At 46.2% G+C, this 15,344-nt stretch overlaps 1 protein-coding gene across 3 annotated transcripts in view; it reads right to left on the bottom strand.

Moving 5' to 3' along the window:
* The window catches only part of LOC308530452 (zinc finger protein 320-like), a 52,673-nt gene extending 43,051 nt beyond the window's left edge, over nt 1-9,622 (bottom strand). Inside the window, exons 1-3 of one of the 3 annotated variants that reach the window (XR_013996846.1) lie at nt 9,461-9,622; nt 8,270-8,405; nt 3,286-3,412 (exon numbers count right to left, since the gene is read on the bottom strand). Coding sequence is in view for 1 of the 3 variants with exons in the window: in XM_081107118.1 (XP_080963244.1) it covers nt 3,286-3,412; nt 8,288-8,302 (142 nt within the window). In the remaining 2 variants the exon portion in view is untranslated. The remainder of the gene's footprint in view (nt 1-3,285; nt 3,413-8,269; nt 8,406-9,460) is intronic. The other 2 variants (XR_013996847.1, XM_081107118.1) reach the window with 2 other exon arrangements.
* Nucleotides 9,623-15,344: the final 5,722 nt, after the last annotated feature.

The following is a 15,344-nucleotide window of genomic DNA, read 5'->3' as shown; positions in this document are numbered from 1 at the left end:
ATTGAAAAATGGGCAAAGGACCTGAATAGACATTTCCCAAACAGGACATAAAGATGCCCAATAGACATATTAAATGATGTTCAACTCCATCATCAGAGAAGTGAGAATGACACCAGCATGAAATACCACCAAACACCTAACAGGATGGCAATCATCCATAAATCAAAAACGACAAGTATCACCAGTGAAGTGGAGAAATGAGAACATTTATTCGCTGTCAGAAAGATTATAAACTCACTGGTAAAGCCACTAACAAAACACAATGGAGGATTTTTCAATATTTACAAACAAATACCAGGTAACATAGTGATTCCATTTCTGGGGATTTATACAGAGAACATGAATTCAAAAAGATATACCGCCCTAACCAGTTTGGCTCAGTGGATGGAGCGTCAGCCTGTGGACTGTAGGGTCCCAGGTTTGATTCGGGTCAAGAGCACGTACCATGGTTGCGGGCACATCCCCAGTAGGAGGTGTGCAGGAGGCAGCTGATTGATGTTTCTCTCTCATCAATGTTTCTAACTCTCTATCCTTCTCCCTTCCTCTCTGTAAAAAATCAATAAAGTATATTTTTAAAAAACAAAAAAGAAAATGTTAATTCTTTAATTCTTCAAAAAGATATACCCCCCATATATCCATTACAATAGTGATGATAGCGAACTGGAAAAAAAGGACTATTTTCACAATGATGCTCTACCATTTAAAATAAATAAAAGACTTCATTTGACTTGACATGTAAGGAGACAAAATTTATATCTCAACTCATCTCCTTCAAGGTAAAACTATGTGTTTATTCCAGAAATGACATAATAGCTGCAAATAAAACTTCCACATTATTGAATATAAAACTACATTAATTTTATAAACTTCACATTTTTATAAGGCAAATACGTACCCAAGTTTGTATTTCAATCCACTGTATTAAAATGGAAACTCCCCATGTATCAACTCAAACATTAAAACAAAAACAAAAACAATAAATATGGCATTATCAACAGAAAAAAAAAAATAAGAAGCCACAGGCAGAGAAAACATATTTGTAAAAGTTGACATGGCCCAGATGGCACGGCTCAGAAGTTGAGTGTCAAGCTACAAACCAGGAGATCATGGTTCAATTTCTGGGCAAGGCACATGGCAGCTGATCAATGACTGTCTCTGATCATTGTTGTTTCTATCTCTCTCTCCCCCTCCATTTCTTTCTGAAATCAATAAAAAAAAGTCCTATAAAATAAAGAGGGAATATGCTAATTGACCACCACTCCCTCACAAAGATGGTGGCACCCGCAGCCAACAAGGAGGGAATATATTAATTGACTGCCACGCCCTCAAAGATGTCAGCGCCCCGTTCTCTCATCCCAGCTGGGGTGGCAGGCGCACCTCCCTCCAGAGTCCCCCAGTCCCCTACGTCCCCCAGGACCGGCCCAAGGCACAGGCAAGCCTTGGATGGCGGCTGCTCAGCCAACGCCTGAGTCACAGGCAAGCCTCGATGGCAGCTGCCCAGCCACTCAGGACTGGCCCGAGGTGCAGGCAAGCCTCGGATGGCAGCTGTCCAGCCGCCGAGGGCTGCCCAAGTCTCAAGTAACTGGGGCCGGCCGAGGTTTGAGCTGTTGGTAGTGGCAGCAGCAGAGGTATAATGGGGACATTGCCTTCCCCTGATCGCCAGGTTGCCTCCCGCCCCTGAGGGCTCCAGGACTGTGAGAGGGGGCAGGCCAGGCTGAGGGTCGCCCCCTCTAGTGCATGAATTTTCATGCACCGGGCCTCTAGTATATTAATAAGACAGTCAACATGTACAGGACAATTATACAAAACACTCAAAGAAGTCTTCAAATTCAACAATGAAAAAAGAACCAACATGACTAAAAAGGGCCAAAAACCTTATCACACAGCACTACAAAATATATACACATAGAAAATCATGGAGGGTCAGGGAGACAATGGGGGTAGGACACATATGGAATACCTTAATCAATAAAGAAAAAAGAAAGAAAAAGAAAATCAGTGTAACAAGAGCCTGCATATGTTATGTCACTAAGGAAATGCACATTAAAACAATGAGAAGTAACAAATAGCACAGGCAAGCAACACTCACCCACCACTGAACAGATCAGAATCCAGAAAACTGACCCCTCCAAATGCCTTCGTCATGTGGAGCAACTGGAACTCCCAATCACTGCTGGTGAAAATGTCAAATGCTACAGCCCCATGGGGAAACAGTCTGCAGGTTTTTATAAAACTAAATATACACTTGCCATGGAATCCAGCAATTGGGCTACTTACTATTAAACCAAAGACTTAAGCCTTTTATCTACACAAAAGCCTACAAGGGGCTGTTTATTCATAATTTACAAAAATTAGAAGCAATGTAGAGGTCCGTCAACGAGTGAATGGATAAATAAACTGAAGGACCTACAATGAAGTCTTATTCATTACTATAAAGAAATAATACAAAAAAAAAAGAAAAGAAATAATACATCAAGCCATGAAAAGACATGAGAGAAGCCTAGATACATAGAACTCAGTGAAAGAATCCTATCTGTCTGCACAGGTAGCCCAGTTGCTTAGAGGATCGTACCGCTATACCAAAGTTGTAAGTTTCATTTCTGGTCAGGGCATGTACAAAAAAATCAACTAATGCTCAGCTGAAGTTTCTCTCTCTCCAACTCTCCCTTCTTCCCTGAAATCAACAAGATCTTAAAAAAAAAAAAAAATAAAAGAAAATGGAGTGTGAATTTTGATAGAGGCTTTCCCATTTCCAACCCAGGTTGTTCTCTGGCCAGAAGACATGGTAGAATCTTAGAATATTCTAGAAAATGATTTTCTAAAATATTAGTTTCTGATAGTACTTTAACTCGTCAAGACAACACATAAAGTGTGCAAACGCTGAGTTCCAAATTCACATACATCACAAAGCCTTTCTTTTCTACAAAGAACCCCCAATTTGTTGTTCTTTAAAAAAAATTTGTTTTTATTGCTTTCAGAGAGGGAGAGGGAGAGAGAAATAGAAACATCAGTGAAGAGAAAGAATCATTGATATGTTGCCTCCTGCATGCCCCTTAATGGGGAGCGAGAAAGCAACCCAGGCATTGGCCGTTCACCAGCATCCAACCTGGGACCTTTCAGCCCCTAGGCCACTGAGCCTATCCACTGAGCCCAACCATCTAGGGACCAATGTATTCTTTGAGAGCAAGAATCTAACACAGAAAGCAGAAGCCCCTTAGAGATGTTAAAATAAAGTAAACAAAACCCTGCGGATGAAGTGGGAATTCTGGAAGGAGTCATCCTTACCCAGGGAGGCCAGGTTGCTGTAGTTCTCCAACATCACATCCAGGTACAATTTCCGCTGAGCTGGGTCCAGGCATTCCCACTCCTCCTGAGAGAAATCTATGGCCACATCCCTGAAGGTCAACGGTCCCTGAAAGAAAAGACACAGTTACCAAGAGGTCACCAGAAGAGTTCATGATATCATCCAACATGAAAACAGTGTTAGAAGAGGTTTGGACCTACGCAAGTATCCTGAATCATCCAATAAGATCACTTTGCCCCAGTAACATTCTCTGATTTGTTTTTTAACACTGACAAATGAGGATGACATATGTCCACACATCCACAGTACATATTTTACTTTACAGGGAAAAAAACTTTAAAATTACTCAGTTTGGCTCAGTAGATAAGAGTGTTGGCCTACAGACTTAAGAGTTGCAGGTTCAATTCCAGTCAAGGAGACATGACTGGGTTGCGGGCTCCATCCCCAGTAGGGGGTGTCCAGGAGGCAGCTGATCAATGATTCTCTGTCATCAATGATGTTTCTATCTTTCTCTCTCTCTCCTTTGTTTTCTGAAATCAATAACAATATACTAAAATAAATAAATAAATAAATAAAATTAAGGCATGGATACAGGCATATGGATTTCTGAGTGCTGTATATGCATCATTCAGGGTCAGTGGGGTATATTTCTCAGATGGAAATATCATGCTGGGTTGGAAGTATATGGACTACTTCTCAAGTATGAAGAAGACCACAACAAAATGAACTTCTGTAAAGTGTAAAGACACAGATTCTGATCCAGGTACTTAGATGGGGTCTGTGTTTCCACATGTGTCACAAGCTCACTTTTGACTTGTGATGTCAATGTTTCTGCATCGTATCTCATACTTCTGAATACACAGAAAAAGAAAACACAAGAAACAATTCATATAGAACTTTGAACTGAAAAGCTTTGTTAATGGAATTCAGTTCTCATGGAATAGGACCCAAAAGAACCACAATCCTAGTTGGAAATTTACTGAGTAATCTTAGAATAAGATTATTCTACCTGGTCCAGCTGGTGTGGCCCAGTGGTTGAGGGCTGACCCATGGACAAAGATGTGACTGGTTTCATATCCTGTTTGGACACACGACCAAATTGTGGGCTGAATCCACAGTGTGGGGTGTGCAGGAGGCAGCCAGTCCATGATTCTCTCTCATCATTGATGTTTCTCTCTCTACCTCTCCCTTCCTCTCTTGTTGCAGAAGATCAGAGAAAAACCAAGCCACGCTTAGAGAAAGGGAGTTACATTTTATTATTAAATTCTGTGCAGGCCCAGGGAAAAATGTGTCTTTCAAATTCTGGGCCCCCAAATGGAGGAAACTCTCTTTATTTATACTTTTTCCAGTCCTCTGTCTCCCAAATTTGGAATGAGATTTCCGGGCTGTCTGAGAAAGAAGGCCTATGAGCTGGGAAGGGGCCATGAGACCATATCTCAAGGCCTGGCCTGGTGTCAGCACTGACAACTCTGTCTCGGGCATAGTTTATGGCCTCTCTGAAATGGGAGTTGTCACATTTTCCTTATTATTTAAGCAAGCAAGCATTTACAGAAGCCATATTATCAGGGTTAAAATTTCAAACAGCAGTTTTTATATAAGACTAGGGGCCTGGTGCACGAAATTCGTGCACTGGGTGTGTGTGTGTGTGGGGGGAGTGTCCCTCAGCCCAGCCCGCCCCCTCTCACATACTGGGAGCCCTTAGGCGTTGACCCCCATCACCCTCCGATCGCCTGATCGGCCCCTTGCCCAGGCCTGACGCCTCCGCCAGAGGTGTCAGGCTTGGACAGGGGACCCCCATCTCCCCCCGATCACTGGCTCTGGCCCCCGCCCAGGCCTGAGGCCTCTGGCCCAGGAATCATGCCTGGGCAGGGGACCCCCATCTCCCTCTGATCGCTTGCTCCACCCCCCGCCCAAGCCTGACGCCTCTGACCCAGGCTTCAGGCCTGGGCAAGGGGACCATCATATCCCCCCAATCCCCAGCTCCGCCCCCCACCCAGGCCTGATGCCTCAGCCAGAGGAGTTGACCCTCATCACCCTCCGATCACCAATCACCGGATCGGCCCCTTGACCAGGCCTGAGGCCTCCTGCAGAGGTGTCAGGCCTGGGCAGGGGACCCCCAGCTCCCCGCGGTTGCAGGCTCCGCCCCTGCCCAGGCCTAACGCCTCTGGCCTAGGCGTCCGGCCCAGGCAGCGGGGACCTGCAGTGGCAGCGGGGGGCGCCGCGATTGTGGGCTTCGCTTTAGGCCCAGGCAAGGGACCCCTAGCTCCTGCGACTGCCAGCTTCGACCGTGCCCAGCTCCCATCGCTGGCTCCACCCCTACTTCCTGCTATCACTGGCCAGGGCAGCAAAGGCACCTGATTCTCCCTTGGGCCGCCTTTGCCCTGCCCCCCCGCTCTTAGCTCCCCCCTGGGTTTCTGATCACAGTCAGTGGCAGGGGGCTTCTTCCTGCTTTCCCTTTTGCCTCCCTGCATTGTGCCTACATATGCAAATTAGCCGCCATCTTGTTGGCAGTTAACTGCCAATCTTAGTTGGCAGTTAACTGCCAATCTTAGTTGGCAGTTAACTGCCAATCTTAGTTGGCAGTTAATTTGCATATAGCCCTGATTAGCCAATGAAAAAGGTATCGCCGTACGCCAATTACCATTTTTCTCTTTTATTAGTGTAGATGGATGCTTCACTCTGAAATCCATAAAAATATACTTGGGGGAGGGGGAGCAAAAATAGCTGAAATAATGTTAAGAGTTTAGGCACAGAGACACACATTTTACAACTATGAAATCAAGATGGTTTAGTGATTCTATAAATCTCAAGAATCTATTTGTTTAAGATCCCTGTGTGTTGTATAAACACAATAAGGAGAGAAACATAAGGATACAAAACAAGTTAGACTTATTGTTTCCTTTGTGAGGTTGTAAATCCTCGCCTAGGGAGATTTTTTCCACTGACTTTTAGACAGTGTAAGGCAAGGAAGTAGAGGCACAAAAGGGAGAGAGGAAGAGGGGGAGGGAAAGAAGGAGAGGGAGAGAGAGGTCAATGTGAAAGAGACAGAGAGACACATGGATTGGCTGCCTACCACAGGTACACAGGAGCTACTAGCCCCGGACCAGAATTCAAACCCTCCACCACTGATCCACATGCAGCCTGGGGAAACTAATTATTCTTACTAGTACATTTGTTTCAAAATTTTTATGTATCATTAGTGGAGAGCTATGTTGTAGAAATTTAATGTAACTGAACATACATTAATAATGTCATTCTTAGAAACTTTCTAGAAAATACAAAAAGTGACCATGTAGGGTATGTCCGTCATGTGAGTATAGAATATAATGAAAATTTAAAGAATCAAGTCCTGGTTGTTTAAAGGTCCCATGCAAAAGCCAATGATCTGTAGGAAATAAAAGTAAGTCCTTCATTTTCAAAAGCAAACACAAACTAAGAAGAGGGACATTTCCCGATATGAAATGATGGTCTTTGCACAACTTTCATTAAATCGCTACTACATCCTTGTTCCTGAGAAAGGGAGACTATTAAATCTATAGCGAGGGGAGCACCTCTGCCATGTGAACATCAGGTGGACTGAGACAATGGGCATCAGGTGACGGAGGCACACGGAAGGTCAGGTCGCCACTGCTGTGACATTACTGAGAAAAATACAGCAATAAATATGTAGAAATGATCACAAATAAATTTTGCAGTGTCAATAAACAGGCACCTCTCATGTTCTGTAAGCTAATAGTACATTTAACTACCAAGTCTTTGTACTAATGAGCAAGTCTCTTCTATTTATTATTTATTCTTCTTTCAGAACTTGTTGAGCAATTCTGAGCAGTAAAATGTGCATTTTCCTACCCCTGATTAAGAGCTGATGTTGTAGCCACTTGAACCTAAAACCTACATTTCCCTTCTTCAAGACACAAGAGCCTCTGACCCCATCCCAATAGGGATGTTAGACACGGCTGCCTTTCCAGGTGGATCTGTCACAAAAAGGATGTTCTGAGGAGTTGCAAGTCATTAATTAAAAGAGGGAATGCTTCCTGATCTTGTGGAGGCTGCATAAAATGAAGGCAGAGAAGGCTCTGGAAAAAAGGAGAGAAATATAGCCCTGGCAGTGAGGCTCAGAGAGTAAGTGTTGACCTCTGAACCAGGAGGGTAGGGTTCCATTCCTGGTCAGGGCACACATCAGGTTTCAGACTAGATACCCAGTGGAGGGAATGCAGTAGGCAGCTGATTAATGATTCTCTCTGCTCTCTATCCCTACCCCTTACATTCTGAAATCAATAAAAACATACATTAAAAAAGAGAGAAATAGAGAAATATAGAAAATGCTGATACTGACTATCATAAGAAAAAAGGAAAGAAATAAGGAAAGGAAGAAAACCTGGAAAGGCAAGAACATCAAAGTAGAGAAATATGGAGGAGAGGAAAGAGCCCCAGAGAGATGAAGGGGAGTGAGAGGGAGAGGGGTCCTGGTGAACAGAAGTGGGGGCAAGAAAGGGGAGGCACTTCAGGTAGAGAAACTGGTTCAAGGTGAAGAATTGGGGGAAGGCCGTGACTGGTTTGGCTCAGTGGATGGAGCGTCGGCCTGCGGACTGAGGGGTCCCGGGTTCGGTTCCGGTCAGGGGCGTGTGCCTTGGTAGCGGGCACGTCCCCAGTGGGAGGTGTGCGGGAGGCAGCTGATCCGTGTTTCTCTCTCATCGATGTTTCTGGCTCTCCGTCCCTCTCCCTTCCTCTCTGTGAAAAATCAATGAAATGTATTTAAAGAAAAAAAAAAAAGAATTGGGGGAGGGAGTGCAGGGACAGAATGGGGGGTTTAGGGATGACGGAGCAGAGAGAGAAGCAGCACCGAGTCAGTCCGCTGTGGGAAGCAGGACAGACTGTAAGAAAGGCAGCAGAGGGGACACAGGTGTGGGAAGGGAAAGAGAAATATACACACAGATGTTCAAACAAAAGCAAACAGCCTCTTACCAAAGACACATCTTTTACCTGAGAAGCAGCCATGTGGTCCTGGTCCTGATCCCAGTCTGGGATGTTTCCTCAGGTGACACTATGTTGAGGAGTCACAGCCTGTTAATCAGCTCCCTTCACATTCAGTCAGAAGGACCTGGAAATGAGGAAAAGGCCATCCCTCCGGTCCTCGGTCACAGGAGAGAGACAGGAACAATGAGCTCCTACATGGAGACCACACTGTGAGGGTTTTTACTGTCTTCATGTTTCTGTCCTTCCAAAACTGCCACAAACTCCGACAGCAATGAGAGTATGTGCTGTTCGCTTGTAGCCTCAAACCCAACACCATAGCCCTTATCTCCCCTGAAGAAGCCTGCAATGGGGGCCATGACATAGCATCTTTAACTAGTTCCCTCCTGGGGTCTGCCAGGCTGTCCCAGAGCTGTTTTCAGTAGCGCTGGGTACCAGACACCAGACCCAGCAGCCCTGAGTCCTCTGGGTAGTGGGAGGGGGTGAAGCAGGAAGTTATACACATGCAGTTTCCCAGGAAGATTTCCTTTCCTCTTGTCCCAGGAAATTAAGGAGAATAGATCTTCATGCTAAAGCCTATTTCTCCACTTCCTTCCTCCTCAGGCCACTTTCCCGAGTGACCCCCTCACTCCTACCGTCGCCGTCCAGTCCCCCCAACACCCTCTATGGGCCCCTCTCTGTGGACCCCTCGCTGCTCTACCTCCCGCCCACGTGTCTGTCTCTCACTCCCTCTCCTGACCCCCCAGCCTGGGCCCCGCCCCCCGCAGTCACCGCGCCCACAAAGCCCCTCCCCGCGGGCAGGTCGCCTCTTCAGGGGACACCGCGTCCTTCCCCCTTAGCCCCCCCATGGACACTGCTCCCCGGGCAGGCAGACCCCTTATTAAATGGGGGTGGGCCTAGGACGGGGGTGCAGACCCCCAGGCCGGGAGCCATCCGGGCTCTTTGGGTGGAAGCGCCGGGGCGGGGGAGGGCGGGGCAGGAACGAGGGGGCAGCCCCGGGTCCCTACACCTCCTTTTAGCCCCGCGGGGAGGACCGGCGGCCCCGGGAACGGTTTTCAGCGGGAAAACCGCGCGGCAGGCGGTGGCCACAGCCACAGGCGGAGAGACCCCGGGCCGGGCCTCCGTTTCCTCCCAAAGGAACGTGGCGCCCGCACCGCGCAGCCTCCCGGGACGCGGACTCACCGCTGAGAGAGGCTCCGGGGCGGGGACCCCAACAGGGACTTCAGCGCCGGCAGCGCCCTCAGCCTTCCCTGCGGGGAGGGGGACGGGGCGCGTCAGCTTTAAAGACAAACACCCTCCTCAGGGGGAACCGCCACCTTCCCCTCCACAGCCGCTTTCGCGTCTGCAAGGAACTGCGCAGGCGCCTCCCTGCGGCGTGGGCGGGGCCAGAGCCTGAGCTGAGCGGCTCTGCGATGGGGGCGGGGCCGAGCCCGGCGGCCAGGCCTGTGCAGGGACAGAGGGAGGGAGGGCGGGGCAGGAGCGAGGGGGCAGCCCCGGGTCCCCGCACCTCCTCCCACAGGGACAGCCCTTCCTGGGGGAGTTTCCCACGTCATTGTCAGGGTTTGGCTGGTGACGCGGCTGCGAAAGGATTCACAAGGGAGAGAAGAGACAGGAGCAGAGGGAGGGCGTTTATTTTACTTCTTTAAAGGGAGGAAAGGGCCAGGTGCCCTCTGATGGCACAAGACACCCCAGATAGAGGGGCTGTTCCTTTATTAGGGTGCTAGCGAGTAAATGGCAGCTGTGGCAAAAGCATAAAGAGGGAGGAGGAACCTGGAATTCACACAGAAGTTTCCCAGCCCCCAGAGGCTGTGCTTAGAGCTACTGGCTGGTCTGCCCTTCAGCTGCAGGTGTCCCAGGGAGGGGTCTTTCCCCGGATCTTCACAAGCCGGGAGCACATTGTTACAGTGAAGTTACAGGGAACTCAAAAGGCGGGCAGATTGGGTTTGAACCCAGAACTTTCTGCCTGCGATTTGCCTGGATCCTTAAACCCTCAGTGAGGAGGGGGGAGGGGAAGGGCAGCCAGCTCTCAGCCTCTCCCTGTCTTCCCAACTGAAGGGAGAGGCAGCTTGAGTTAAGGAAGCAGGTGGATGGGGGTGTCAGATACAGACCCAGATATCCATTCATGGTTAGGCCCCTGATAAGATCCCACCCAACACAGTGAGAAGGAAATTTTAATTTATATATTTTTCAAGGGATTTTTGGTCTTTGAAGTCTTTGTGGTCTGGGAATGCATTTGGGAGAGAATCCATTTTTTTAAATATACTTTTTTACAGAGAGGAAGGGAGAGGGATAGAGTTAGGAACATGGATGAGAGATAAACACCGATCATCTGCCTCCTGCACACTCCCTACTGGGGATGTGCCTGTAACCAAGGTACATGTCCTTGTCTGGAATCGAACCTGGGACCCTTGAGTCCGCAGGCCGATGCTCTGTCCGCAGGCCGATGCTCTATCCACTGAGCCAAACCGGTTAGGCTCATTTTCATTCTTAAGGATTCTTTCTGAGGTTTTTGCCAGTTGAGTCTGTACTTTATTCATTTCCATATTCTCATTCTGTCTAGTTCAGTGCCTCGGCCGCGCACTCCGCTCCGGCAGCGACAGCGTCCCAGTCTCTGGCACCGGCACCTGCTGAGGCTGTGGCTAGGATCCCGCCCTCGCCCCCGCTGCCCTGCGGGGCCCATCCCAGACAGGTCTCCGCCACTTCTCGGGGGAATGCATTTTTAACAGAATATTTTGACTTTAGTAGTCCCCGTAACCTAGTTAATGGGACACTGATATTAATGTAGAATGTCTCCTGTTAGTTTTCCTTGTATTTGGGAAACAAAACAATTTTAAAAACAATATTTAAAACAGAGCTATTAGAATACTAGTGGCCTGGCGCAGGGATTCTTGCATATTTGAAAGGAAATTAATTAGAAGATTTGTGTGGTAATTACATTACTGCAAAAGCTACATGTCAAACCCTAACTGGTATGGCTCATTGAGTAGAGCACTGGCCTGCGGACTGAAAGGTCCCAGGTTAGATTTTGGTCAAGGGCATGTACCTTGGTTGTGGGCATATGCCAGTAGGAGGTGTGCAGGAGGCAGCTGATCGAGGTCTCTCTCTCATTGATGTTTCTCTGTATACCTCTCCCTTCCACTCTGTAAAAAAAAAAAAAAAAAAAAAAAAAAAAAAAAAAAAAAAAAATTAAAAATCAATAAAATATATTTTAAAAATTATGTCAAAATAGTTTATATAGTATAGTGTTATATAATTAAAACACCCGTGCGATAGGCGCCAGCGAGAGCTTTATATGTATCACATGCGCAAAAGTCTACCTTTATTTTAAAGCTGTCAGTGTGCCCGACCAGCTGGTCGGTCACTCAGCCTTTTACATATATATAGAATCACTATTATCAGTTCACTGAGTCCCATCACCATTTCTGTTTGAGTATTTTCCAGTATTTTTATGAACATAGGTATTCCTTTGAGTTTTATAAATCTCTACTTACTTTACAGATATGGCCTGTTCAGAAACCTCTAATTTACAGTAAGTCCGACTCGATTATGTTTAACCTATATAAGTATTTCATCTCTTTAGACCAATAAAACATCAACTATTGCCACCCAAAGCCAGAAAACACACCACACATAACACATAGACAATCCATTCTACACATACAGTAGAAGCTTTTACAATGAAAATGACACAATGCTAAACAGATACAAATAAATGGAGACATTTCTTAATATGTCCAAGTGTCTACCCAATAGATTACCCACGGAAATTCCAAGGCAATTTTGGCTGTAATTTAATAAACAACACTAGAATTCATATGGAACCAAGCAAAAGAGATGTGGGACAGCCAAACACTTCAAATGTAGGAAAGCTGGAAGATTCATTTTACACTGGAAAACATTTTACAAAGAACGAGCAACCAAGTGGGTGTGATCCTGGATTAACACAGACCCATACACCAATGGAACGAGGGGAATGCCCTCACATAAACCCTGATGAAGCCTCGCCTGCATCCAACAGGAGCCTTTTCTGTGGCAGAGGATACAATCCACAGGGGCAAATGCAACCTCCAGCAATGATGTGGTAAAAGTGATCTCCAACTTCCCGACATTCCTGTGGATTTCCTCCATAAAACTGATAATGGAATGAAACCCTCTCCAGCAGTGATGTCTGTTTGTCCACATCCCTCTCCATTCTCAGTGGTGAAGGTATTGAAGTCAGGGACTCAACACATTCAGCTACAAATATTTATTATGAAAACACTCAGATTTCCATGTGTGTTGGAAACTGACAATTGCAAAGGGTAATGTCAGGAGCTAATTTGCCCCCACCCTCTCCCAGGTCATGCAGGTAGATGTTGGTAGTGAGGCTGAAGCAACTCTGCAGGAACTGGACCTCAGCGAGGGGCGGGAGGTGGAGAGGGGCTTGAACCCAGTAACATGACTGTAATTAGAATTCATGTAAGCACTTTCTTTTTTTTTTTTTTTTTAAATATATTTTATTGATTTTTTACAGAGAGGAAGGGAGAGAGATAGAGAGTTAGAAACATCGATGAGAGAGAAACATCGATCAGCTGCCTCCTGCACATCTCCTACTGGGGATATGCCCGCAACCCAGGTACATGCCCTTGACCGGAATCGAACCCGGGACCTTTCAGTCCGCAGGCCGGCGCTCTATCCACTGAGCCAAACCGGTTTTGGCCATGTAAGCACTTTCATTAAACAAAAATTGCAATCGTCTGTGTGAGGATGAAGAAACAAAATTCTCCCTGGGTAGACAGATAATTTCATACTGACACCAGCAGCCTTTCTTGCTTCCTTACTCATTCCCCAGGGTGACCAAGACTCAACAGCATTGCGTTCCAGTCTTTCAGAGGGACATGACCTGGGATATGAGATTTGGATGACTAAGACATGTGAGCATTTAGGGTAATAGCATTGCTTAAAAATAAACCTTTTAAAGAACACTGTGATAAACTGCATTAGTAAGACAAATGTTGTGCTCAACACTTAACCTTAAATACTGTTTTTTCACTACACACCTTTTATTATTTCATGAAGCATTTTAATGTGACACCTATTCCAAAATTAAACACATCAAAATATTGCTAACTTAGCTCAGAAAGACATTGAGCTATCCTTTCTTTTGAAATATATTTTATTGATTTTTTCAGAAAGGGAGAGGGATAGAGAGTTAGAAACATCGATGGGAGAGAAACATTGATCAGCTGCTTCCTGCAAACCCCCTACTGGGGATGTGCCTGCAACCAAGGCACATGCCCTTCACCGGAATCAAACCTGGGACCCTTCAGTCCGCAAGCCGGCGCTCTATCCATGGAGCCAAACCGGTTAGGATGAGCTATCCTTTCTTGATAATACTGTCCAAATGAAACTTTAAGCACATGTAGACTGGTTATTCTATCTCCTTCTTTTATAAGAACCCCACTTCTAACAGATTAGTACCCCACTCTTGTGACCTCATATAACCTTAAGTACCCTATCTCCAAATAGACATATTGGGGGTTAGGGCTTCAAAGTATCCATTTTGAGAAGACACAATTCAGTCCTTAACACTCAGCATCTCAAGTTCATTATGTTATATAAACCACCCCAAAACTGATTCCCTTAATGGAATAATTCAATATTTCTTATGAGTCTATGGGTTGGCCAGGTGGTTCTGCTTCATGTGGTATAGGAAGGCAAATGTTGGCAGTGAGGTTGAAGCAACTATGTAGGAACTGGGACCTTTAATTTAGATCAACTTTTCCCTAAACCAAAACATGATTTCCCACGCTTCCAGACTTCAATCCTAGTTCCTTCAATTCTAGTTCCCTCGCACGTACCTGTCCACTAAATCTCCTTCCAGCCTCTATTCACTAGCCAGTCCCACGGCCATGTCACACACATTAGGTTTTTATTATTGAGCACCTCAATCTTCGTCTCTTCTCTTTCAACTAGTCTTTTTTAAAAAATATATATATTTTATTAATTTTAGAGAGGAAAAGAGAGGGGGAGAAACATCAATGATGAGAATCATTGATTGACTGCCTCCTGCACACCCCCAACTGGGGATCGAGCCCGCAACCCAGGCATGTGCTCCTGGCTGGAATCGAACCTGGGACCCCTCAGTCCGCAGGCAGACGCTCTATCCATTGAGCCAAACCAGCTAGGGCATTCAACTAGTCTTTGTCGTAGAATAAAAAACCCCTAAGTTTAATAGCTTATATCATCCAAAATTAATCTTTTCACATAATTCTGTGGTGGCTGAGTGCTGGGGTCCTGCCCCAGCAGGTCCAGGGGTCCCCAAAGGTGTGGACGGAGTCGGCGAAGAAGGAATGACACAGAGACAGCGTTCAGTTGATCAGCAGCCTAGCCAGGATCTCTAGCCAAGTTCTGGTCAGGATCTCCAGCGAAGTTCTGGTTAGGATCTCCAGCCAGGTTCTGTGTCCATGTTCTCTTGCTAGGTTCTCCAGCCAGGTTCTGTGTCCATGTTCCCTCGCTAGGTTCTCCAGCCAGGTTCAGTCACCAGGTTCTAGTAAGGTTCTCTTGCCATGTTCTATCCAGGTCCTTCAGCCAGGTTCAGTCACCAGGTTCTAGTCAGGTTCTCTTGCCATGTTCTATCCAGGTTCTGTAGCCAGGTTCTGTCTATAGATTCTTCAGCCAGGTTCTCTTGCTAGGTTCTGTGGCCAGTTTCTGTCCAGGATCTTTTGCCATGTTCTCTCCAGCGAAGTTCTTCTGTCTCTAGGTTCTGTGTAAGTTCTGTGTCTAGGTTCTGAGTCTAGGTTCTGTTGTCTTGTTACATCTGTATTTATACCAGTTGATTCCAATCCTATCAATCTCTATTCCAAAGGTTAGGGCGTTTCTTATCTCCATTCCAGGGAGTAAAGATTATGTAGCTTAAGCATGATTGTTCGTAGTTAAAGTGATTAATTACCCGCCTGGCACTTAGTTAAGGGGTTTATTCCCTCCCTAACTTCAGGGGAAAATCCCTACCTGGGGAAACAACCTTTCTCGGAGAGGTGACCTTGGTTAAAACACATAGTGCCAAGAAGGTGAGCAAACATATTAA

The sequence above is a fragment of the Myotis nattereri genome (genome assembly GCF_964212035.1).
Source record: "Myotis nattereri genome assembly, chromosome: 15".
Lineage (NCBI taxonomy): Eukaryota > Metazoa > Chordata > Mammalia > Chiroptera > Vespertilionidae > Myotis > Myotis nattereri.
The sequence above is the reverse complement of the archived record's forward strand: the minus strand, read 5'-3'. Positions and strand labels throughout refer to the sequence as shown.